The 24,560-nt window shown below is 38.6% G+C and overlaps 1 protein-coding gene and 1 long non-coding RNA gene across 4 annotated transcripts in view; one reads left to right on the top strand and one right to left on the bottom strand.

Annotated features, from left to right (window-relative positions):
* Positions 1 to 38: 38 nt before the first annotated feature.
* Positions 39 to 22,658, bottom strand: lzts1 (leucine zipper, putative tumor suppressor 1). 3 transcript variants are annotated; one of them, XM_015024844.1, is made up of 10 exons: positions 22,584 to 22,658; positions 22,385 to 22,474; positions 11,426 to 11,760; positions 11,209 to 11,337; positions 6,757 to 6,901; positions 6,285 to 6,676; positions 6,025 to 6,198; positions 5,723 to 5,854; positions 4,259 to 4,453; positions 39 to 4,021 (listed from the first exon to the last, which is right to left on the bottom strand). In XM_015024844.1, the coding sequence occupies exons 3-10, from the start codon at positions 11,654 to 11,656 to the stop codon at positions 3,500 to 3,502; spliced, it is 1,920 nt and encodes a 639-aa protein (XP_014880330.1). In that variant the 5' UTR covers positions 11,657 to 11,760; positions 22,385 to 22,474; positions 22,584 to 22,658; the 3' UTR covers positions 39 to 3,499. The 3 variants fall into 3 exon arrangements, with proteins under 3 accessions (XP_014880330.1, XP_014880344.1, XP_014880337.1); XM_015024858.1 differs by lacking the exons at positions 22,385 to 22,474; positions 22,584 to 22,658 and adding exons at positions 14,597 to 14,653; positions 14,957 to 15,555; XM_015024851.1 differs by lacking the exons at positions 22,385 to 22,474; positions 22,584 to 22,658 and adding an exon at positions 14,957 to 15,555.
* Positions 16,093 to 24,560, top strand: part of LOC106941767 (uncharacterized) — a 28,069-nt gene continuing 19,601 nt past the window's right edge. Inside the window, exon 1 of the long non-coding RNA XR_001423453.1 lies at positions 16,093 to 16,209. This is a non-coding gene — a long non-coding RNA (uncharacterized LOC106941767). The remainder of the gene's footprint in view (positions 16,210 to 24,560) is intronic.

Here is a 24,560-nt window from a genome sequence, read left to right on the forward strand (position 1 = left end):
GACATTTAGCGTTTGCTTGACAAGTTGTTGTTTTTTTCCCCTCTCAAAATACATTCCCTATGTAGGAACAGTCTGCAATTTTTTAACAGTTTGTGAACCAAACCAGAAAACAAAATGTGGGTTATGAGGTCATATACACTTGACAGACTACAAAAATTGCTTTTTTGATAAGTCTGCGTTAGAAATGTGTCAAAATGTAGGTGAAGAATTAACTGGTTTGCTTAATCCATTCATTTTTCAGCCATATGTGACATGAAAGAAATTTTTAGTTACAAATTGGTTGAAAACGTTCATGCATGAACACTGCTCACCTTGTACTTTTGAACACGGAAGAAAAAGTAAAATTCTTCTTGTAAATGAAACATAGGGCAAGATAAGACAAGTAGACTGACTACAGACTGATTGACTGACAGAGAATTTTGTTTTTTTTAAGAAGCAACATCAAAGATCTTTTGAAACCTTTCATAATTCACCAGCACTTCCCCAATGCTGTCATTGTTTGCTGTAACTTGTGCGGCCTCTAATTAATTTGGAGATTTTCTTCCTTTAAATATATTTCTAACAGTGCTATTGGTATGAAGACACAAGAGAAAACAAAGATGCAGAAAGGCACCAGCTGATTTATATGTGTATGCAGAAAGCAATCCTTCAGTCCAAATAATGTGAAAGGGTTTCTCTGATGGGTTTGCCGAGATCAAGGCTAAGAAGTCTCTCATGAGCGGTACAGTCAAAGATCTCTCTCATGGCTTTCCCAACCTTAATGCTAAACAACCAACCAGTGGCTTTGGTTACAGAGATACGTCTAAACTCCTAAATTCTCCAATGAACATTGTTCGAACAGTAATCTACAGATGCAAAAAATACAATTTCACCATAATCACCGGGACATGCTTGGAGATGTGTTTGGGATTGAAATGACCATCCAAGAACACCATACCAACAGTGAAGGTTACACAGTTACAGTACTGCCAGCACCATATGGCATGTATGATACTAGGAGGCTTTATATAACTGAAGAAGGGATGAATGGAGAAATTTAATACAAGTTCCTTGATAAGTAGATGAAAGAGGGACATTTTTTTTTTTTTTTTTTGCCTGACAGTGATCCCAAACAAACAGCCAAGGAAGGTGTTGATTTCAGAAAAAGAAAATAAAGCCGCTAGAATGGCTCAGTCAGTCTGACTTGAATCCAAATGAAAAAGATCAGAGTGAGAGGAGAGACTTTCAGAAACTTTAAGATTTAAACGCAGTTGGTCAGGGTGAACTACTCAAAGTCGCACTTGAGCAATGCATGCTGCCAAAGTTTATCAAGAAAGGATTCTCTATTCCAGTTTTATTTAGTCAATTACATTGAGCGTGTTCAATATGTTGTCCTTGTGTCATTCAGCGACATCAACTTAATTTATTACTTTGATTTCTGTGTATCATGGTGTAAATTTTATGTTAGTAGACAATACATTTATCCTTTTCTGCTTTATACCCACAATAAGGCCTCGTATTTTAACACCACTGGTTTCCCTCAGTCATTTTCTTTGTGTGTAGTTGGACCTTTTTCTTATTTCATTTCTTTTTCATCTTTTCTCTTTTTTTTGTAGTGCTCACCTAATGTCAAAACCAGTTTTGTTTTCCGATGCTTGGCTTCACATTTCTGCTTTTATGTTTCTTGAACTACTGCCTGTGCAGCTCCTTTTGTTTTCATTAAAATCAAATGTATTTTTTGCCTCTACCTGTCTGGCGATGGAGTTGAGGGCTGCATTTGGGTTCGCCTCCGCACATGCCTTGACAGAGGCTTAGAATAAAGTGATGTGAAGGTCTTATCAGTCACTTCAGTTTCTCAGCCAGTGGTCACAGCACCTCAGTTCCAATAAATTTGTCTGACTCTAAATCTCCCCTGACTTTCAGAGGTAATGTAAGACTCTGGTGGGTAGCAAAGCAATCTAAACTATCCCTTTTAAACAGATTACTAACACTGTGCGTGCCTATTCGTCTTTCAGTGGTCCCCTGAGTGTGAAGTGGATGGAGAGGGAGCGCTGTGTACGCATTCGATGAGAACCTGGACTAATAGTTAGTGAAAAATATTTTCCCCTTCAACTAAAATCAACAGAATTTTAGTTGAGACAAAAAAAAAAAAAGAGACAACGAAAGATTATGGATGTTGGGGTCTTGTACTGCAGACCCCTCAGACCACTGTATCACCAAATAATGTACTGTGGAAAAGTATTCAGTGTTCTCAAACATTTTTACATTTTGTTTCGATAAAACCACACGCCTTGTGTAGTTAGAGCAAATTTTGATAGTCCAACAAACAGTAGTGCAACTCCAACTTCTACAACTCCTCTGAAGTTTCCATGTCCACTTTGACTCTTGTTATGAATAATGCATTTTTAATAAACTGAATTGGGATTTCATTTAGTTCTATAACAGAGTCTACCCTCCATCACTATCTAGACTCATCTGGTCTCCGTTGATAGCAACATTTACTTTAAAATTACAGTGTAGAGTCCACCTCCATATACCTGAAGGCGTGTAAATTCAAACCTGGCTATATCTCCTGACAATGTTCTTAGGAAATGTATAGGTTCGAAATGTGAAGAAAGTACATTTGAAGAAATCTTCTCACTCATGGTTGTTGAAGTTAGAAAACCGAAATAATTTTAAAATAGTTTTTATAATCCTAACTGTGAAGTTCTGTCACATTTGATGTCAGACAATCAGGAATTTATTCAGGTTATGAAAATATCTGGTTTCAGCTGTAAATATGTCCTATGAGATGTTCACACAAATAAACATCTTTATTGGCAAGATAAATATACTAAACACTGAAATGCTGTAAGAAAGGTTACATTTTACAAGATCTAAAGACTGACAATAATATATTCAATTTGCCGGTTTTTTACAAATACAAGTATTAAATTTTTAGGGTGAAAACACACGACTTATTAAAGGTGACTAAAACATGTATTTTAGGTCAATACTGTTTACAGCACATTAGTGAAATAAAGGGAAGCATTTGCAGATATGTGTGCTTATTTGAAAAGACTGTACAGTTCAAACTTTTTTGCTTAAAAGTGAAAATGGGGGAAATATACAGTGAGAGACAGATCAAGATTAATCAGTGCTAATTTATAACACAAGACCTCGTTGTCTTACTGTCATGGAACATGTCATGGAAAATGATCATGATTACTCCATGGTTCTATAAGACAATACTATTAACATACAAACACTTTCTCTCAACTAGTACGTCAAATTAAAACCACAATTGTTCTTGTTGGACAGAATAATTAAAAAAAAATAATCAAATTTAAACATAACAAATCTATAATTTACTTTTAAACAAGAACAATGAGATAATCAATAACTATTCTCAGTAGCATTGATTATGCTATAATACCCACATTTGAATAAATAAGCTAAGCTATAAAAAAAACAGTCAGTGCTTGAAGTAAGTGTCAAACTGTGTTTGTGTTTTTAGAAAAGATACAAATGGCTGCTTCTCTCAAATCTCTGTGGCAATAACATCCTCATAAGTTTGTAACCCTGCACTGTATCTGAGGTCCAAGCCCAGCTCTGTTCGGCTCTCCAGCTCGGCCGTCAGCTCCTTCAGGATCCTCTCCAGGTCTTTGTTCTTCTTGTGCATCTGCAGGTAATTGATCTGGAGCTGCTTCTGGTATTTGATCACCCTGTCTTTCTCCTGGTTCCAAGTCTGCCTCTCCAGCTCAAAGCTGCTGACCATTTTCCCCTGAGCATTCTTCTCCTCTCTGAGCTCCTGCTTCAGTCTCTCCACTTCTCTTTGGAGTGAGCCGGTGAAAATGCACTTCTTGTTCTCTGACCCTCGGACCTGGTCAAGGGAGTCTAACTCCTGGATTGGATTTTTAAGTTCAGTGCTTTTCTGCAGCTTCTGCTCTTCAGCTGCAACAAGATCCTGTTTGACTTGCTGAATGTCTTGCTCCAGTTTGCCAACGTTGTCTCTCAGAAAATCAGCCTCAACCTTTTTGCGCTGAAGTTCATTTTGGTACACCTAAGCAAAAAGGGAAAAACACAGCTAGAAGATTATTATCATTTCTTTTGTTAGCTAATAATTGTTGAACCTAATAAAGGTTCCCTTAAATTTAGAAGTGAGGATGGTATTTATGTATCACAACATGAAAATTAAAAAAAAAAAAAGAAAATCCTATTTTGGCAGGTTACAGTCAGATTCAGGAGTAGGAAAGTGTACTTTTTATGAACATCTGTTCTATAATACAACTGTACTAACCTCAACCTCTCTGGTGCATGACTGGAGTTTGTCTTCATAGTCCTTGTTCTGTTGCTCGAGCCTCTCCACTTTTGCTGTGTTTTCCTTTAGTGATGCTTTGAGACTTACAATCTCATTTAGCTTGTGGCTCACGTCCGCTTGGCAGTCCCTCAGTTGCTGCTTCAATAAAGAGATTTCTCCTGACTTCTGACACACCTACATTTCAACAGAGATGATGGCGATAATAAAAGAAGGAAGTTGCAGTTTCTATTTTGAACATTTGAATTTGGAAGACAATGGAGAATAGTTGAAGCTTTTCCTTAAACTGCAGCATATTTTAGTAGTGGCAAGGTATATTCTGCACAATTGTAGCTCAATAATATTGTAACTTTAACAGTATATTGAACAATAAAAAATATATCCTGTCCAATCAAATTTTTGTATATGTGTGCCTAATCTGCCCAGGTCCTTCAAAATTGGTACAGCAGTCCTTTGTTCAGCAAGCTTCTTTTTTGGCACAGTTGGCTGTAGTATATACAGGTGCTGGTCATAAAATTAGAATATTGTGATAAAGTTCATTATTTTCCTTAATGTCATAATAAAAATTAAATTGTCATATATTTTAGATTCATTGCACACCAACTGAAATATTTCTTGTCTTTTATTGTTTTAATTTTGATGATTTTGGCAAACAGCTCATGAAAACCCAAAATCCCCGTCTCAAAAAATTAGCATATTATGAAAAGGTTCTCTGAACGAGCAATAAAAATCATCTGAATCAACAAAGTAACTCTAAACACCTGAAAAAGATTCCTGAGGCCTTTAAAAACTCCCAGCCTGGTTTATTACTCAAAACCGCAATCATGTGTCAGACTGCTGACCTGACTGCTGTCCAGAAGGCCATCTGGACAGCCTCAAGCAAGAGGGTGAGAAACAGAAAGAAATTTCTGAACGAATCGGCTGTTCCTAGAGTGTTGTATCAAGGCACGTCAGTGGGAAGTCAGTAGGAAGGAAAAAGTGTGGCAGAAAACGCTGCACAGCGAGAAGAGGTGACCGGCCCCTGAGGAAGATTGTGGAGAAGGGCCGATTCCAGACCCAAAGGACAGTCTTTTATTTTGTATTCACCAACATGGTTCTCGGTTCAAGACAATACAGTTTGGAGTCAGTAGGGGGCTCCTTAATGGCTGTGGTAGACTCTGGTGATGCTCATTTCCACACTGTGTCTGTCCTTGTTTTTACGTCTGTAAATGTTCCCAAACTACCAAATTTCACTGTCTTGTGTATTCACTTTATTTCAGCTAACTCGACAGCAGTGCACAGCAACAGGTGAGGAAGGCGCCATCCTACGTTACTATATGCTGCATACGCAAAAATCTCTGGTCCTCACAGAAGTTTACTCAGTCATGGTTTTCTTTAAACCTTGGTTCTTGCAACTAGCCTATGGCTACAGCCATATCAGCTGAAGTGGCTACATATGCCACTGACCTCCCACTGGGTTTCCTCAAGTGTTGGCACGAGTTGGGTGCTCTCTTTCTCATATGACCTCAGTCTGAGTTCAACGAGGTCCTTCTCTCGCGTGAGCTTCGAGAGATCTTCCTGGAGCTTTCCATTTTCTTTCTGCAGACAAACACAATTCCCACTTAACAATTTCCTGCAGGATATACGCCTCCCAGTGCTTTGTTTCTCAAATAAATCAATGCATCATTTGCTGCATCATAACTAGAATTGTGGATGAGTAGAAGGATGAGGCTTAAATAGCAGAGCTGAGGAGTCAGGTTGGAGCTGACCTGGAGGTAGCAAACTTGCAGTTGAAGAGCCTGGTGGGTTTTTGCATTCATCTGAGACACTTCTCGCAGCTGTGTGGTGCACCGCTGCTTCAGTCCGTCCATCTCCTCTGCGCAGAACTTTTGTCTCTCCTCAAACAAATGACACGTTTCTGCCTCCTTCAACTCTAAACTCACCTGTTGTGAAGTTAAACAGTCAGAAATGAATCGCTCACAGGCTTATTTTGATCATGCTGGGTGCTTCTTTCATTAAGTTTAAGTACCTGCAGCTCCTGAAGTTCATTTTCCCTCTCCAGCAGTCTCTGTTCTAGATGCTCAATCAGCAACTCATCTGTCGTTATGGGGGACCGGATCCCACCTGCCGTTTCTGAAAGAGTTCTTGGTTCGTCTGCAGACAGTGGGGAGCCAGCATCCTCATTAGCCTTAGAAGCCAACACACTGCTGCTTAAACAAGCCCTGTAACTGCTTTCGAGGTTTGTGTTATTTCCATTGACCCATGGAGGGAAATTGGGCTGTTGTCCTTTGCAGAGGCTGTTTAGCAGACCTGAGCTCCCATCATTCTGACTGACAAGGCCTGTGGAGGCTCTTAGACTGCCACTGGTGCTGTGGGTAGGGAGGCTAGACATTGAGTTACGCCCAGAGTCAGAGAGAGTTCCTGAAAGGCAGAAATTACATCACAATTATTTCTTGTCATTTAAATTTAGGGCAACGTTTTACCAGAAGGCTGACAAAAACCTAAGGGGTCTTGTTTGTGTCCAACATTCGGAGTACTTGCTTTCCTCATGGGACAGAGGACGTGGCCAGTCTCTGTGGATGAAGCCGTCGTTGTGTTCACCGACTTGAAGGCGGTGGTATGGACGAGCGATTTCTCAGCAGGAGGCTGGAAGAGTAAAAGAATTCCTCTTAGCTGACAGCACAACAAATAGGATGCCATGTTAGAGAAGATTTGATAAATGACGCTCTTATCCTTCAAGCTAAAGAGTTTTTAAACTTCTTCTAATAGAGTTATTTTCAGAAGCTGGGTCCAATCGAGTAAAATAATGTTCTTTTTTTGCCTTTCATTGTGTCATCTCACATCAGAAATGGAACCAGTGATGCATGGAGACCTGCTGTACTGTAGACTGACTCTTATGTGAGCCACACAGTTATAACTGTAAGTAAATTTCTTTGTATTAACTAAAGAAGTGAAAACTCCTTTTTTGGAGCGAACCTATAGTCCACATGCCCCGTCTGTGCATTTAAAGGCTGTCACCAGCAGTACCACAGCACCATACCTCCCCTCCTGCTCTTTCTGTACTCCTCTCCTCCCCTCTGCAGCCTACGTCTCCCCTCCATATGCTGTCTGAGCGAAGATGAATAGCCCCTCTCCATGATATTAATAATATGAGCTATTGCTGAAGTGTAAGAGGCAAGGCTTGTGAGCTCAGCATTCCTTCTCACTGACTTCATGGCTGGGATGCCTTTTTGTGGTTTTTCTTTCAAACTGTCAAATTCTCCCCAACCCTCGATCTCTCTCTTTCTCTCTCTTATCCCCTTTTGTCTGTACTGTTCGTCCCCCAAGGAATAAAGACATATTGAGGAAAATGCTTTTGCTTATGTATTCCTGGCACAGAAAGTGCCTTTCTGAGAAGATCAGGGCATTCTTAGGTCATTAATCTAGATGATTAAAACACTATAAAGATCTAAGATAGGCTATGAGAAATGTCTGTTATTTATTAATTATTATAGGGCCTTGTGTTTATTTTTTCATTCTCCACATGACTGCATGACTTGTGGAAATTCTAGGAATATGTTTTTTAGAAATCGAGTCAGATGATTTGTACCGTTCTTAAGTCTGAATGCTAACTATTAGGCTAATAATAGCTAGCTGCAGCTGAGTGTAACAATTAACATTTGACTGAATTAGCCCTTTTTATAGCAACAATTTGCCGGGTCAGTGTATTGCAGGAGACCTCAAGTGGAACTTGAGAGCTTACTTGAGAGCCATTGGGAAAATGCACATAACAGGTAGGCTCAAAAACTATAGAATATTTTTTTGCTGGTCCAAAGGAGATTTTTACATAGACTGTCTTAGAAGAAAATTATTTAGCAAGTTTTTTTTTTAAACTATCTTTAATATTTGGAACTTTGGATGCTTTTAAACCTGTACATGTGGTGCACCTAAAAATGCCACCACATTATTTTGGTTGTTTTATGATTTTTGAAATATTTTCATGTATAATTTATTCTTTTTTTTTTTTTTTCAAAAATGAACAAATTATATTTTGTTTTCATTTCGGGATTTTAATCTGCCTGCATCTATAGTGCTAGCTTTCCTGTGGTTGGGATCGGAGTAGTAATGGCGAAGCGGAACCTTTGTTTGGGGGGCGTTGCTTCCGGGTTGGTTTTGGGGCGGAGTTCCGGATTTACCTCCAACGCAATCTGGATGCTAAAGGCAGTGCTTCAGTTGTCATTGCTGACTTCTATTTTATTATCCTTCAGGTCAGTAGACGGTGGAAACACACCAGAAATACTCTGTAAGATGTTTACCTCTTATCTGACCAGTATATAGCACTGTGTTGTGCTTTTTGTGCACCGTTTTGCCAATAGTTGCCAGTTTTATCAGGCGAGGGTTAAGTTGGAGGTATGCCAGCCCGCGCTGGGAAGGTCACACGAGGGAAGGTGATTAGAAGGCCGTGATATCTTATTAACACCGAGTTTTAAGAGTTTTATTTTGCTTTTGTTTGAATAATATTCAGTGAAAGTTGCTTGTTGACTCATAAAGTAGCTCGGAGCATGAGAGTAAAGTGAGTCCAGCCAAAGTTAAAGGCAGATAAACTATTTGTTCATGAAGTGTGGGAATTGAGGTTTAAGGTGAAACAATGCTAAGTTAAATTCTGTATTTGTTTTGTAAGTCTTGTAATTCTACTTTTGATCAGTATTCAGTTAAAATCAGTATGGATTTTAATGCTTGTGCCAGTTAATGCAGAGTTAAATGCAGTAAAGCTTTAAAACAGTTGATTCATCCTGTTTGACACTATACCTTGGTTGCCTTCATCTAAGTGAAGGATGGAAATGTGAAAAGGATAATGTGTGAAGTTAATTATTACTTGTGAGAAAAGTAAGTCAGGTTTATAAGACAGTGGTTATATAAAACATTAATACTAAACACTGTAAAATATTTGTTAACAAATAAAGAAAAACGCAATCTGGATGCTAATGGCAGCGCTTCGGTCATCATTGCTGACTTCTATTTTATTATCCTTCAGAATGTGCTCATTACTGTTATAGCAGTCCTGACACTCGGGGAACATACAAATGTGTCAAATGTAGCAGGGTTTGAATTTTGAATTGGTGCAACTGAGAATGACAGTTTGCTTACATTTTATAACTGAGATTAAGGCTTCGTAATGATCTGCCTACAACACTGACTTAGTTATCATCCAGCTCCTTTGGCAAATTTTGTAGTGTGACTGGACTCACTGCCCATTTAAAAGACCTCATTGTGTTTTCCAGCCTGATCTCTTAAGCAACACTTTCTTATCTTATTCTTTCCTCATGAAGCCATCTACTTTGTGAAGTACAACATTACACCCGGCAGTGAAACACTCTCACATGATGCTGCCAATCCCTAAATTTTACAGTTGGGATGGTGTTTTCAGGCTTGAAAGCAACCGTTCCCTTTTTTTCTCCAGATATAATGTTTAAAACGGTAAAACACTTCCATTTTAGATTTATCAGACCAGGATGTTTCTCTAAAAATTATAGAATTTCTTCCCAAGCAAACTTGCAAACTTTGATCTGATTTATGTTGTTTTTGAATATGTGGCCTTTCAGCTCATCTCAGTACAAGACTTGTTTTACTGTGGCTAATGACTCTCTTACCAACTTTAGTGAGCATCTTCAACAGGACTTTTGAATTTGTTTTGTGCGTGATACCCACATTCACTAAAATACATTCATCTCTGGGACACAGAACCCATTTCCTTCCTGAACAATATACACTTTATTGCTAAAACCATTCATGCACCCATCCAAATAATTTAATTCAGGTATTACAACCAGCTTTATAGCCACAGGTGAATAAAATTCTGCACCTATGTATGCTCTGCTCTCAAAATACATCTGTGAAAGAGTGGCTTACTCGCAGGAGCTCAGTTAATTCAAGCATGGTACAGTGATGGGATGTCATCTGTGAAACAGGTCCTTTCATTAAGTTTCCTCTCTGAAATCCCATGGTCTGATGTTTGTGGTATCATGAACAAAGCAAGCGTCAAGTACAGCATAGAAAAATCACAGAGTGGGGAGTAGCACTGCATAGTGTGCGGAAGTCACCAACTGTCTTCAAAGTCAAAACTTAAATGCAATGCAAAGTGTTGGATGCATTAGTATAAAGCTTGAAGGCTCTATACTCTAGAGACCTGATCTACATATTGACAAATCATGTTTCCTTGTCTTGCAGTCCAATAGATGAGGCTTGCCAATATATTTTGGACTGCATTTTGCCAACTGTAAAGTTTGGTAGACAAAGGATTGTGATTTTGTGTGCTTGGCCCGATGTTGTTGTACACTGAGATCGTAGTGTACAACACGATAGTTTTATGCTCCTGATTATGTGGGAACAGTTTGGGAATCATCCCTTTCTGCACCAACACAGCTATCCACAGTTCATGTGGCCTTAAAGCCTTTGCATTAAGAATGTGATGATGGTAATGTCCAGGTGTGTATGGGGAGCAGCGACCTATATACTCACACACACATACATATATAATTACAGTGATGCTTCCACCACCACCCCTCCCAATCCCTGGCACCCCACCCCCCCACACAGACTCTCATTCCCCCAGGTGGGTTGGTGGCTGTTCATCTTAAGCTCGGCGCCCCTACCAGAGGCCTCGGAGCTTGAGTGTCCTTTGCAGTCTCTTTGGGGGTCACTGCCCTGAGTTTTGAAACTGCAAGATAAGAGGTTTGTTTTTGCATGTGTGCATAACATCTGCAGCCTCATTAAACATAAGGTTTTGCTGATTGGTTTTCAAGTATGAACCTTTCAAGGTGGTAGAGAACATTTGTGCTAGCCATGCTGCTTTCTTTAGTTGTCACTGAAAATCATTGAATGCTTCACGGATTGGCATGTAAAAGTTCAGGTAAAGTATTTTTTTTTTTTTTTTTTTTTTAATCAATGAACATGCAGGATAATTCCAAACTCACCCTCTCTAAAATCTTTCCTGGCATGAACAGCAGTTTTGGTTGCGATCGTCCATCAGAGTCCTTGTCTCTACTCGCAACATCTTCCAATGATCTCTCTCTGTGGTGCGTAGACCTCGGTTTATGGTTCACCTTATGTCACACAAAAACATTTCCCCTAAAACTGATGTTTCTGCACATTCCGTACAAGGAATTCTCACTCATACTTACAGTATCTTACCTTAATGTAAAAGAAATCTTCACTTCTTCCTGACCTAGAGTGGGAGAGGCCTCTGGAGTGATGAGTGGTGGAAGAGGAACTCTGAGCAAAGCCACACTTCAGTAAGCCATCAAGATTGCACCCTCCACTCTTCCTGTGAGTATTTGTCCCCTCCTTTAACCGATAGTCAGAAGCCTTGCAGTGCTTGCTGTTCAGACTGTTTCCAGCAACAAGGCTGCTGACGCTACCCATGGTCTTGCAAGCACAGGTGTCGACAGGTCCAGATGGAAAACTTACAAAGAACTGTATGGGTGACACGTCTCATGACACCAGGAAATTTCTGACATTGGCCTCATCTGGGAGACAGAAAAACAAGACAAAAAACAATCAAGATGTAATATGTCTATGCTTTGTTACATGCTTAAAAACAATTTCTAACAAAATGAAAATAATAGTATTCTTTAGTTTTTCTAGGTTTATGAAAGGTGTTTGAAGGTTTTTCTTTGGTCTTTGGATTTCTTTTTTTTCATAAATGTTCTGTACAATTCAATTTGGGCTTAAAAGGCAAGAAATTTGTACAAAACATTAGTTGTCAGAGCTAACAAACTACCTACTGCACATAAAAGCCTCTGAAAATCATGACTTTAAGAAGTAGTTGAAAAAAATCCATCAGAGACTTGAAACAGGACCTGACAGATGCCTCATCCTTTAGTTAATCGCCCCCTCCGGGAGAGATTTTGGTTTGAGATCTAATACATATTTTTCTACGGATTTATTGGAAGGGATTATGTTGTACTTGTGAAAGGTTGTTCATAACAATATAAAAGTTGTTCCTTGCTAAATTATCTGTTGTATCTACTTTGTGCAGACACCAAACTGGCTCATTCTTTGAGTTTAGGTACATTTTTAATCTTGATTGTTTCAAAAGACAGAGTTACAGTTTTGCACAGGTGAGTACATACTATACACTCCTGTGGGACATAAAAACTTTATAGTTACAGTTTAATCACTGTTTGTAACCATCAACAAGGTCCTGGCATTGTTCTGACTGATATTTGCCCATTCTTTTTTATCAGAGATGATAAAAAAGGTTCCTCTCAGATTAGCTGAGAGGAACCAAGCTATTAAAAGTGATTCATACATTTTCCAAAATGTTGCATTTTGGAAGCTATTCCAGAAGGTTAGTATTACCTTGTATGTCCATTTCTGAAACTGTTTTGATGATGGTGTGGGATCATTTTCCTGCAACCAACTGTAGCCAAGTTTCCACCATCTGACCAAAAACTGCCCCTTCAGATAAGATTATTTTGATTTGGATGTCCAAGAACAACAAACATCCAATCAACAGACATCTTTATTAAAAACATCATTATTCACAGTGAACAGAGTTTAACATCAGCAAAGGTTTAGAGTAAAGGTCTCCAAGTCCAATAATTGAGAGCCACTGTCCTGCAACATTTAGTTGCACCCCTGGTCCAATACACTTGATTCAAATAAATGGTTGATTATCTGGCCTCTACAGAACTTGATGACTTTCTGAGGGAGTAATCCAGCCTGTTAATCTCACTTATGTTGAACCAAGACTGCATTTCAAAGTTGTTTTACTCTTGGCTCATAAGTGCTATGCTTGAAGACTCTTGGCTTCAAGCATAGCACCATCTAAGCTGAATTCTCATCAGCTTAAAGGGTGCTGATGAAGAAATCGCCAATGTCAACAACAGACTCAAAATTTGCAATTATCCACAAGGAAAATACAAACAATTTCTGGAAAGATTTTCTATGATCAAATGAGACAAAGATTCACCTCCTTAGTCACAATAACAATAAAAATATTTTGAGGAATCAAGCTGAGTCATGGACATCATGGACCTGGCTGACATTAAGCTTCTGGAAGGCTCTGACCCCATAATGCCCTATTGAACCTTCTTGAAATTTTAAAGAATTCATGGCAGGAAACAAACCAGTCCTGCCGTTCACTGAAGTTGTATTTTGTACAGTCAGTCTTCCAAAGAACAGGAATACAGCAATTAAATCATTAAAATTCCTTACATACAGTAACAGTAACACCAATAATAAGCAAATGTTAATGTCAGTGCAGAACTGTTTTAAAAGAACACCAAAAACCATTTTTCTGAAAATGTTTAGGTAATCAAAAACATCTAGATTAAAAACATTCAAATATAGAGGCTAAAGAACACAGTTAAACAAGATGAGTACTGGACCTGTCAACAGAAGATTTTCTTCCTTATTGACCAAAGCTCTACTTTTCTCTTCATGTTTTTTTTTTTTTGTAATTTCATAGTATTTGCTGCTATTTAATGTTGAAGCATTTATTGAGGAAACAGATGTGCTTGGATTTGCATAACAAACTGGCTGAAAATAGTCCACATTGGCGTTTTGCCTAGATTTGTACACCTAGATTCAACTTGCTGCTGTAGAATTTGACAAATAACCTTTTGGATGACCTCCCTGAAAACAAACTGGCCGCTAAGCTAGGCACCATCAACTCAATAGTTGGCTGTAGCTTCCATCTGAATGACTTCTGGCAATGGTAAAACATCAGATATATTTTTTTGTTACTTATATCAATATACATTGATGAGATGTTGGCAAATCTCTTAAAAAAGATTGCTCTATATGTATATATCATATGGAAATGTACGTTTAATGCAGTTTTAAGGCATAATTATCAAACCTAAAAATATAACTCATTCACACTAACTCTTCAAACTAAATTAAGCTTGTAACCAAATCTGCGTCTGTATTTTTTGCTTAGTTTACCAACCCATTTATCCATTGAATTGCCATCATTACTATTCATGCTGTCTCACTCTTTCCACCTCCTTTTGCAAAGCAAACAGATCACAGATGTTACTATCATGATCTCTAACCCACAGGGGAGAAGTCAGCTCTGTGGGTGAGCTCTCGTGGCAAAGGGCTTCTCACTGCCTGATCTCTGCTCTTTGAACCACCTGGTCCTCTGGCTTTAAGTATTTTATAATAGCCACAACAACAAAGCACGGAACATATTTGTGTACACTTTATTTGACACGGGTTGCAACCCAACAGCTTTCACTGTCCACTTTCCCGAGCACGGTGTGAGAAGGAAAGTCTTGAACAAAGGCACAAAGAGAGCTGATGAAGACTTTTATCATCCCGAAACAAAAGGAGGTGAAAGATGTAACGACAAACCTCACGTGTCATGATGAGGAGAATCACAGCACCATCAGCAAGAGTGTGTAGTAGAAACTATAAAAAAAATTCAGTGGAAGTGAAAGAAAAGTACAGAAAATTTCAATATATTCTAGAAGAAAAGAAAATGGAAAAAAAAAAAAAAAGAACATGCTCAGTCACTGTAGATAGTTAAAATTATGACCTGCACAAATATACTGGAAAACAGTCTTCCCTGTCACTCTGGTAAACAGTCTCTGACATGGCTATGTCTTACTGAGCCTGTGTGCTACTAAATCCACAGACCCCACTATCACTCTCAGATATCAGCAACCGGCCCTGACAATGGACCGGTGTAATGAAACAATAGATTTTACTTACTGCCAGGCCAAACTAAGCACCCATATCTTGCCAAGCCCCTACAGAGTCATCCATCCAGTCCTGAAGGAAACAAGCAGCCAGGCATGTGTGCATGTATGAATGGACGAGGTGCAAATACAAACACTACCACCCTGGCCAGGAGGGTCTGCTAACCATCCAGATAAAAGAGGGTGGGTCTTCCAGCTTGTCTAGTCAGCTTGTGCCGAGTTTTGCATCATAACTGATATGGAAATTCAGTTGTGTATCTGTGTGCACCAAAACGAGAGTGTGTGAGAGATAGAGACCTCCCACTCCTCCCTGGGGAGCTGGTGTGTAACATGTGCTCCCATAGAACCGGCGTGTGCCGCTCAAGTGATTAACTCCCAGCTTTCACAAAGGATCTTTTACACCCTCAGTGCAACCCCCCCCACACACACGTTCTCTCTGCATACTGCCCCGTAAGTGCGTTAGTGCATCGACTAACTGTGTAATAACCATTCATTCCTCCCTCTCCCTCACCCTGTTAGTCCCTCCCTCCACCCATCCATCCCACTTGCTGCCCTGCACCCACCCTGAACAAACAGTTCATCAGAAGGAGGAAAAAAAGGCGCTTGCCCTCTATCTTTTCGCTCTTTGTCTGCTGAAGTGTGCTGTCTTTGTGTAAGCCCTTGTGCGGTATTTGATGCATTCTCTCCCCTAACAGCAGAACCGTATTTGAATGTTAAATAAATCACTACTACTGAAAATTACTACTGTTGTACTACTGGGTTTTTAGACACTTTTTTGTGTCTCCACAAGTTCAACACAGACTAAACTCTTGGTACAGCGAAAGTATAATGCAATCAAAACAGTAAAACATAGAATGAACAGCACCCCTATGAAAAAAAGAAAACCACCCTCCATTTTTGTAACTCAGATAAGTTAGCAAAAATACATTTGTATTTAAAAGATTTGTGGAGAATTGAGTAAAATCAACTGTTTTAGCTTACCATCATTTTATAAAGTTATTCTCTTTCCAACAACATACCCGTAGCTTTGATTATTTCATGCATGTTTGAGAAATTCTAAAATCTCCCATAGCAACCATTTGGGGATGTCTAAACACTTGGTCTCACTGAGCACCACATTTTCCACACTGCCTCTCCTTACAGAGCACCTCTTCCCTGCAACTCTCCCTCATCGCTCCTTCAGACTAGCGCCAGCAGCAATTAGCACCTGGTGGAACTGTGCATCCGCTGAGTTCATCATATGAAGTACTTCTCTGTGCAATTCAGGTAAGAACGTTTGTAAATACTTAATGGCGAAACACTGTTGTGAGGATGTGCTGAAGGACTGACAGAAAAAGCAGGAGCTTCTTAAAGAGACAGATACCCAGTTTCAAGGCGTGAAATTGCAAATTTAAACTATACACTAAAACACTCTTTTAAGTTGAGCATAGTGAATTGCACTAAAGTTTCTGTGATGTTACATCAGACGGTCTGAAGCCTTGATTCATAAAATGTTTGCAGAATCTTTTGACCCACTTTTTGAGTACTCTCCAGTGTCTCTACTTCAGTCTTTCTCAGCTGTACTCTTCACTCACCCTTTCAGCTGGCTGCACTTGTTCTGCGATCAGTCCTATTGAAGCCTGTTAGTCTGAACAGTAGCACTTCCACTCACTTGCTTTTCACAGGTAGTTGTTTTCACATCTATTTGATGCAAATATATACTTGATTTTGTTTTTCTAGGATTCCAGTTTTTTACCTGATAACAATAGGTTTGAGGTACCAGATTTCAAGGGGCATTGTTTGATTCAGGAACTCTAGTGAAGTGGGGATGCGTGTATTTATGTATGTGTGGGCGCTTGCATATATCTAATCTCATATCTGACTGGCTCCAGGTCTGTCTTTGTCTGGACAAAAGAGATTTGTGTTCACTGAATATCTATGTGATTGTGAGCAGAGGAGGGACTGTGTGCATGAAAGTGTGTGTGTTGGGGGCAGCATGGGTGGGGGTGTCGACCTTGCTTTTCGAGCTGCAGCTGATCTGCCTGACACAAAATCCTGAACCCCCCCTCAAACACCTCCATAAGAATAGATGACAATAGACCCTCTGCTAGCCAATGAAAGACACACACTGTCACGCAGCATGGCCAATCGATTAACACAGACAGTAATAGGCAGTAGTGTTAGGCAGTAGTGTGTTAGAAAGTTTGTGGATTTATACCTGTCTAACAATGACCATAAAAATCTGTTGTCACTGTACCTCTGTACATCACCGCTATGCCAGATGGCATTGCTTTAATTCACACTGTCTGTATGGTAATTTCTAACAGATGCATGTATAATCTATCTAGTTCAATGTCTGTTTTTTTAGGTCATTCTCAGTTTATTGTTCTTTGTGTATGCCTGCTGTCTCAAGCATGTCTTGAACTTCATGCAACAGTTGTTTTGAATTAAAGTCCAAATTTATAGGCTTAATCTACTTTTGTAGTTAAACTAAAATATTTTCGTTTTATGGAAATATCTTTACTGAACATTGCAGACTGAAAACCTCAAGCAAATTCAGACAAAATTGCCGTTTTGCATGATTCTGAAAACTGACCCATGCTGGTTCAATCAAGGACAAGTATTGGATCAGGTTCCCAATCAAGACAACGTTAAGTGGTTGAAGTCTTCCCGACTAAACTCGTGTCCTGATGCCTGTAGTTGGTCTCCCGTCTGTCTGTGAAATTTATGAGGCCAGGAGAACAGTTTTTTTTATCCTAGTTAATTCCACACAAGAAAACGCAGTGAAAGGTGTTTTTGATTAAATTAGCGTTAGCTTCCCACTTTATTAAACTGCTCCACATGATAACATTGTCAACTGGAGCAAGACCGGAGTTTGTTGAATAGTGTGGATAAAGATATGGGGATTGTTACCGAAATGCCCATATCTTTAAACATACAGTGTTGGCCCACCCTTTTGCTGCTACAACAGATTAAACTGTTTCACTATGTCTACAAAGTTTACAAGTATGTCATGGTCATTTTTGATATTTCTTTGAAAAGAGCATTTGTGAGGTCAGACATTGATGTTGGGTGAGAAAGTCTTGCTTGCTGTCTAACTACTTTAATTCATCCAAAAAGCCTCCTTTAGGTTGAAGTCTGGGCTCTGTGTTGACCATTCAACTTCCTCCACACAAAACCTTCTGTTGGGGCAAAAAAATTGGATCCATATCACATAGAAAAAAATCCTGATAAGCCTAAAAATTTCAGTTTCATTTTTTATCATTCTTGAATTTCAGATTTGACCTTTGCGACAGCCATCTCCCTTTAGCAACCCTAGAACTGCCTTTCACTTTACATGGGTACAAATTTATTTAGAAAAACAATTTAAAGTTGATTGATTTTCCATTAATGTTACAGAAAAAGCCACTTTCCCTCATATAATATATGAGAAAATTCTACAAAATTGAAACTGTCATTTACTCTTCTTTCAAAATGTGCTGTCAATTTTAGCTTCCCAGGTGGAAGAATAAAACATAATTAATTTATATATTTTATAAACATATTGAATGAATAACAAATTTTAAATCAATTATTTAATGACCAAATATCTGAATAGCTTAATAAACAGTGTTCTACTAATATTAGACTGCTGTACAGTCGCATACAAAATGCTGCACATGTTCCTCCTGTTGTGATGTAACACATTAGATAACTACAATCAATCTGTTGTTCACACAAACTAACTAATGATTTACAGGTACTACAGAACCTTCCCCCAGAAGGCACGACAGCACAAACTCAATTAAAAACTTAAAATTAGAAGAACAGGAAGCAGCTCATGTATGACAACAGAAAGGATACAACGCTGGAGACTGAAGGGCTGCTTGGTTGAATTATTGAGAGCTAATACTATCTTTTTCTGTCATTCTCAATAGCCTGTCAAGGTCTGACTGTCTCTCTTTCTCTTTTTTTGTTTCTCTCTCTCTCTCTTTCTGTTTCTGTCTCTCTCTCTTGCACTGGACTGATGTGTGGATGAGTAATATGGCCTCCAGCAGAAAATCAACTAAGAATGAAGTGTGGGTTAGGGACAGTCATCTATCTTTCACTTTCACAGATAACATGTCTATCTGGCGACCAACTTCACACTCCCCTGCACATGTGGCTGCGCATGCACACACAGACACACAATGGCATCCAATATCAGCTAATTGGGTAATCCTTTTAGAGCATTGTAAAGGAGATTGAGCATGAATGGGGCTTCAGTGGTGAAGTGCAGAATACCAGACACTCATTAGTGCCCCAGAGTGAAGGAGATGGAGTACCAGGCACAGAGTGAGGAGCACGGGCAGAAAGAGTAAGAGACAGAGATGGAGAGTCAGGGAGGGTGAGAGACATTTGTATTCTGTGCAGCTAAACTTGTATTATATATTGATTACTGCTGCCCAGCATACAGTCAATGTTTCCTCTGTTCAGGGTGCGCAGAAAGACTCAATCCTAAGCCAGCGAGTAAACATTTATAACTCATTATTTTGATCTCAGCATGTTCTGCTGCAGGCGTATAACTGAATCTTTGATAAGGGGCCAGCTTTCAGTGAAGGACCCTCCTGTTGAAATTAGATTGCATTCAAACACCGTTATGTGCATCCAGATGAGACATTAGGTCGTCTAAACGATCGACCTCCTCGGGTGTTAATAGATAAGGAGGATCTGTGAATCACCGGCCAAATTTGTGTGGCTGACGAAGTAGAGCTTCTAAAGTGCATATATTTGCATAACCTTGTCAGTTAGGATAAAGCTGAAAATGCATTTTAATGGAGCCTAAATGAGAGCATTTAGCACTACAAGAATGGGAAGGAATGTAGAGAAGTACATGAAGTCCTGAAGTAAAAAAAAAAAAAAATCTGAAAGGTTTTAAAGTTTTGAAGTAATGCATCTGCCGCTACAAAATATATTATTACATCAGGCCTCCTGAGGGTAATTTACAGTTATACAATGCACTAGATGTCCTAAATGGTTATGAATAGATGTATTTCTCTGGTTTGCTTCAGCGGTTCAAGGTCAGCCTGCTGTCATAAAATATTTACTTATTGAGCGTTTCTTCCATCTGAGAAAAGTTGTTGCAGAAGCACTATATCAATAAGCCTTATTTTTAGACATTCTGGAGTATTCTTCATGCATTAACCATGAATATATACTGTTTTCCATTACTTCTATGAAATAAAAAGGGCTATGGACACACTGAAGGCCACATTTCATAGCTTTATGCAATCTCTGAGTATGTCCGTGATAGAGACTACTGAATAACTGTCACTGAAATGCTCACTAAAAATAATTTTGGAGGGTTTGGGATATTAATAACAAAATTGGTTGCAGTTTAAGATAAGATTTTAAGTGATATTGGTTCTGTCAATTTCTATTGTTATTTTCAGCTGTATAGTAGTTATATGTAAGGGTTTGTACGACTAAAAGTTCAAAATGTTGTGGCTGTAAAAAGTTCACAAATTTAAGTTAGCATCCAGCTTTAGCTAGTTTAGCAACAGTAATAATTGCTAGCAAGACTAACTTCTCAATCCTGCCCAAGTTGATTTTAATGAACAACTAATCTAAGTTGTTGTCAAATGAATTACAAGCCATAATAGATTTGCTAACTTAAGTAAATTTTCAAAAATATTCGATGCCTTCATTAGTTTAGCTGCAATGATCATGCTATAGAAGAGAGAGGTGAGCTTCATAACCATGGGGTGTTTGTTAGTGAATGGCAGATTATAATTCTCACAGTTTGTTTATTTTGTACGTTAGGACAAACTGGATGAGCAAAATTAGCTGCCTGTGCATGCGTGGAAAAACGTTGCATCCACGCGTTCAAGTGCGAAACCCCACGTCTAAACACTAACTATTAAACTAATTATTTTAACAAAAATAATGAATGACTTCAATCCAACCAAATTAAATACTTTCAAATTTACACAGACTATGTTTTGTTTAAACTCAAAGTTTTTCTTATCAGTCTTGCGCTGCAGCCAGTTATGCTTATAATAATGCAATAATAAGTTTTAATTTACATTTTTTTCCCAATCACAAGTAAATGAAGTATTTTTTTTGTAATCTATAAACTTTTATATGTTGGCATTTATCTGACAATCATAAAGCCCTCTCTCTGCTTATTAAAATTTACTTCATTAAATACTGCTGTATCCCAGAATGGTGATATTCATAATGTGGTGGAAAAGAAGAAATAATGATTTTTCTGGCATTGGGACCCTCTGACCTGCAAGCTGCTGACTCTGATAAGGTTGTCATTCTTTAGCGCAACCTTCCTCCTTTCCTCCTAAGCTGTGTGGGTATGTGGGCATGTGTGTGTGTGTGTGTGTGTGTGTGTGTGTGTGTGTGTGTGTGTGTGTGTGGGTATGGGTGCATGTGTGTGTGTGTGGGTGGCGTAATATGGGAGTATCATTCCGAAAGCAGCTGGAAGTATGTACTGCATACGATACCTGTCCACAGCTCTAAAATCAAAGCCTAAAGGACCTTCGTGATGCCAATTGTAAACTGCACAAAAAACTCTGCAAGTTAGTTTAGCATTTTGGAGTCTTCTACCTGACGGGAGGAACTGGCGTTTGAGTTTATAGGAAGTGCAAATCCTAGCAGAAAACGTTTCTATCAAATTACGGTTAGCCTCAGCGAGATCAGGGGATGCTGCACTTCCCTGACAGAGCCTTCAATCATGAGAGGATGATGCTATGTTTGGTTATCTGGGACAGTTATTTTAGGTCTTCTTTAGTAGGTCATTACAGCTTACACTGATTGTCATTTCCTACATTAATGAAGCTCAAGGCTTAAATTGTGTGTAGAAATGAGGGATAGACCATTTTGCAAATAAAATACTCATATCTTCTTGAACTCTACAGTTAAAGAAAACAACATGTCTGCCTCTGTATGCTCGTGATTCTGTCCCTTCCCTGTGGTTAACTCTACGTAATATTACAGACCAGACCGTGGAAGGACAAGCCTAAACAAGTGGGTTTTACTTACCCACACACTTTGTCACAATGTGGAGCACTTCAAAATCCCTACGTGTCTGAACGTATTCCTTGCTGAACACAGGTATGACATTGTTGTCGTTTTTCCTCCTTCTTTCGTTGTGATTTACCACAGCAAGCAGGAGTATTTAACAGCAGGAAAATGCGCTAAATTCTAATTCATGGTTAAAACATTTGAGGTTTCTGTAAATAATGAGGCATTTTAACTAAGCTTCATTTTGGGTTCTTCATAATTAATATAAGGAGCTTAAAGTTCAGCTAAAAATCCAAAAGAGCGATTCTGACAATTTGTACACTGAAAGCAGCAAAGAGCTAGGAGGACTCTAATGTTAGAAAACTTTGAGCAACTAACAAGTTGGAAACAAACAGACTCTGTAACGATTTATTCCATTTTAAATCCAGTCAATCAACCATACCTTCAAGTCCCCGAAGAACTGACTTACCTCCATTATGATCTGTGTGCCCTCACAATAGCGATCAGTGCTGCTGCCACTCTGGACAAACACCCATTAGCTGGATGCAGACTTCGAGAGCTAATGTGAAAAAAAGAAAGAGATATCTGCCTTTATTGCTGATGTTCTCTGTTGGTCAACTCGTCACTCTGTTGACAGCCGTTGGTATGTCACAATCAGACCGGCCCACCTTCCTTCCACTGAACACTGAAACATTCCTCCATAAACACACTCCTTCCATTTCTTTCCTGTCTATCCTTGTTTCCTCCCCTCCTGAACTCCCTCCCACTTCACTCTGAACATCCACCTCCCCGGCTCATCCTGCCTCTCATTGTTTCTTCTTCTTTTTTTTTTTTTCTTTTTTGCCTTGGTCATCTCATATTTACATGTCTTATTTGCTGTGCATTATTTCAGTGCTATTTTCCTATTTAAATCAGCTGTTCTCTTTCTCTTTTTTTAACCACATTCTTTTCATTTTCACCTTGGTTCACCTTCTATTTCTCTTTTCTTGCCAGGAAATGACTTCAGTCTCTACATGGATAAAGACAGGAGCTCATCTTCCCTGGTCAAACTTTTAAGCCCTCCACTCTTTATGCAGGTTGAATATATATATATATATATATATATATATATATATATATATATATATATATATATATATATATATATATATATGTATGTGTGTGTGTGTGTGTTTAGTAGAAAATAAAAAAAAAAACAAGTTAAAGCCAAAATAAAACATAGAAAAGAAAATTTATTTTTTTAGCAAAATCTTTAAAGGCAAAAATTTTAGGATGTTTTTTTTAGATTTTTTTTTAAAGAAGTACAAAATTATGAAGTGGATATAAAAGGGAATCTTTTTTTTAAGTGTACACATACAAATCTGAAGAGGTTATTATATTCTTTCCCTTTACTATGAAACTCCTAAATAAAATCCAGCTTAGCTAAGAAATAAAATAAAATCTAGATGTTTTTGTAAAGTCAGCAATTGAGAAAACCCAGTAAACATTACAATTTTACACCGAGTGTCTCTACACCGTAGAGGCACTCAGTGTTTCGGCTGTTCTGCAGTTACCTGGAGGTTTGTTCCAGATTTGTGGTGCATAGAAGCTGAATCTGCTTCTCCATGTTTGGTTCTGATTCTGGGGATGCAGAGTAGAACAGAACCAGAAGAACTGAGTGGTCTGGCAGGTTGATACAACAGATCTTTAGTATGTTTTGATGCTAAGCCAGTTCAGTGGCTGATAAACTAACAACAGTATTTTAAAGTCTATTATCTGAGCTACAGGGAGATTTCCAACTAATTCACACATTTAGTTTAAAAGTAGCTCATCTTTTGCTGCCTGGCAAGTTTGAAGGTGTTGCGCTTTGTTTTACTTGTACTTCAGTAGAGTTCACCAAAGCCTTATCATAGTAGTGTGGAGGTTATAACCCTTAGAGAGAAGTCTCTGCAGAATACCCATTTCGACTCTCGAGCACATCCAGCTATTTCTCTGCCTCAGCTCTTGTTTTATCTGTCTGTATCTATTATGTTCTCCCGCGTGCCTGTCTTTCTCTCGCTTGTTATTTTCATCTCTCAACTCTCAGTCCTCTTTTACTGTCTGGCCTTGTTTCTTGTTTTAATCTTTTGCCTCAAAAATCTCAACAAGTGCTGCATCAAAATTCAAAAAAATCTAAAGTTGTCGTCTCCCCGAATAAATACAAAGAAGAATAAGGTTTGAAGTTCCGTTTCTAGCTGTGAGTAAAAATACACTGTTGCTCATTACCATTCGGGCTTGTTTGCTGGAGATATAAAGACTTCCTTTGGTGTTCCTGGTGTGCCAATTTGTCTTGAAACGATATCCTGCCCTTTAGACTGGGTAATGATATGTAATCAGCAGCCGGGAACACAGCCAGTTGTTTGTGTCTGTGCTTAACGGTGTTTCTGAGCTTGATACTAGCATGTAATTTCAGGTGAGGCCAAAGAGTATTTAAATTATGTCATATCAATTCTATGTAACAATATTTACCTTTTTTATGTTGCAGCTTAGTGTGGTGAAACCTTTCTTCAGAGTGAGATCATGACAAAAACAAGAACATTTCTGTGCAGAGCCGATAAGCTTATCAGTACTTAGTATACTTTCACATAGTAAAGTAGTTTGAATGTTTTATGTATGTATGTTTGAAT

The sequence above is a fragment of the Poecilia latipinna genome, unplaced genomic scaffold (genome assembly GCF_001443285.1).
Source record: "Poecilia latipinna isolate Pla-1442-1.1 unplaced genomic scaffold, P_latipinna-1.0 Scaffold94, whole genome shotgun sequence".
NCBI classification, from domain to species: Eukaryota; Metazoa; Chordata; class Actinopteri; order Cyprinodontiformes; family Poeciliidae; genus Poecilia; species Poecilia latipinna.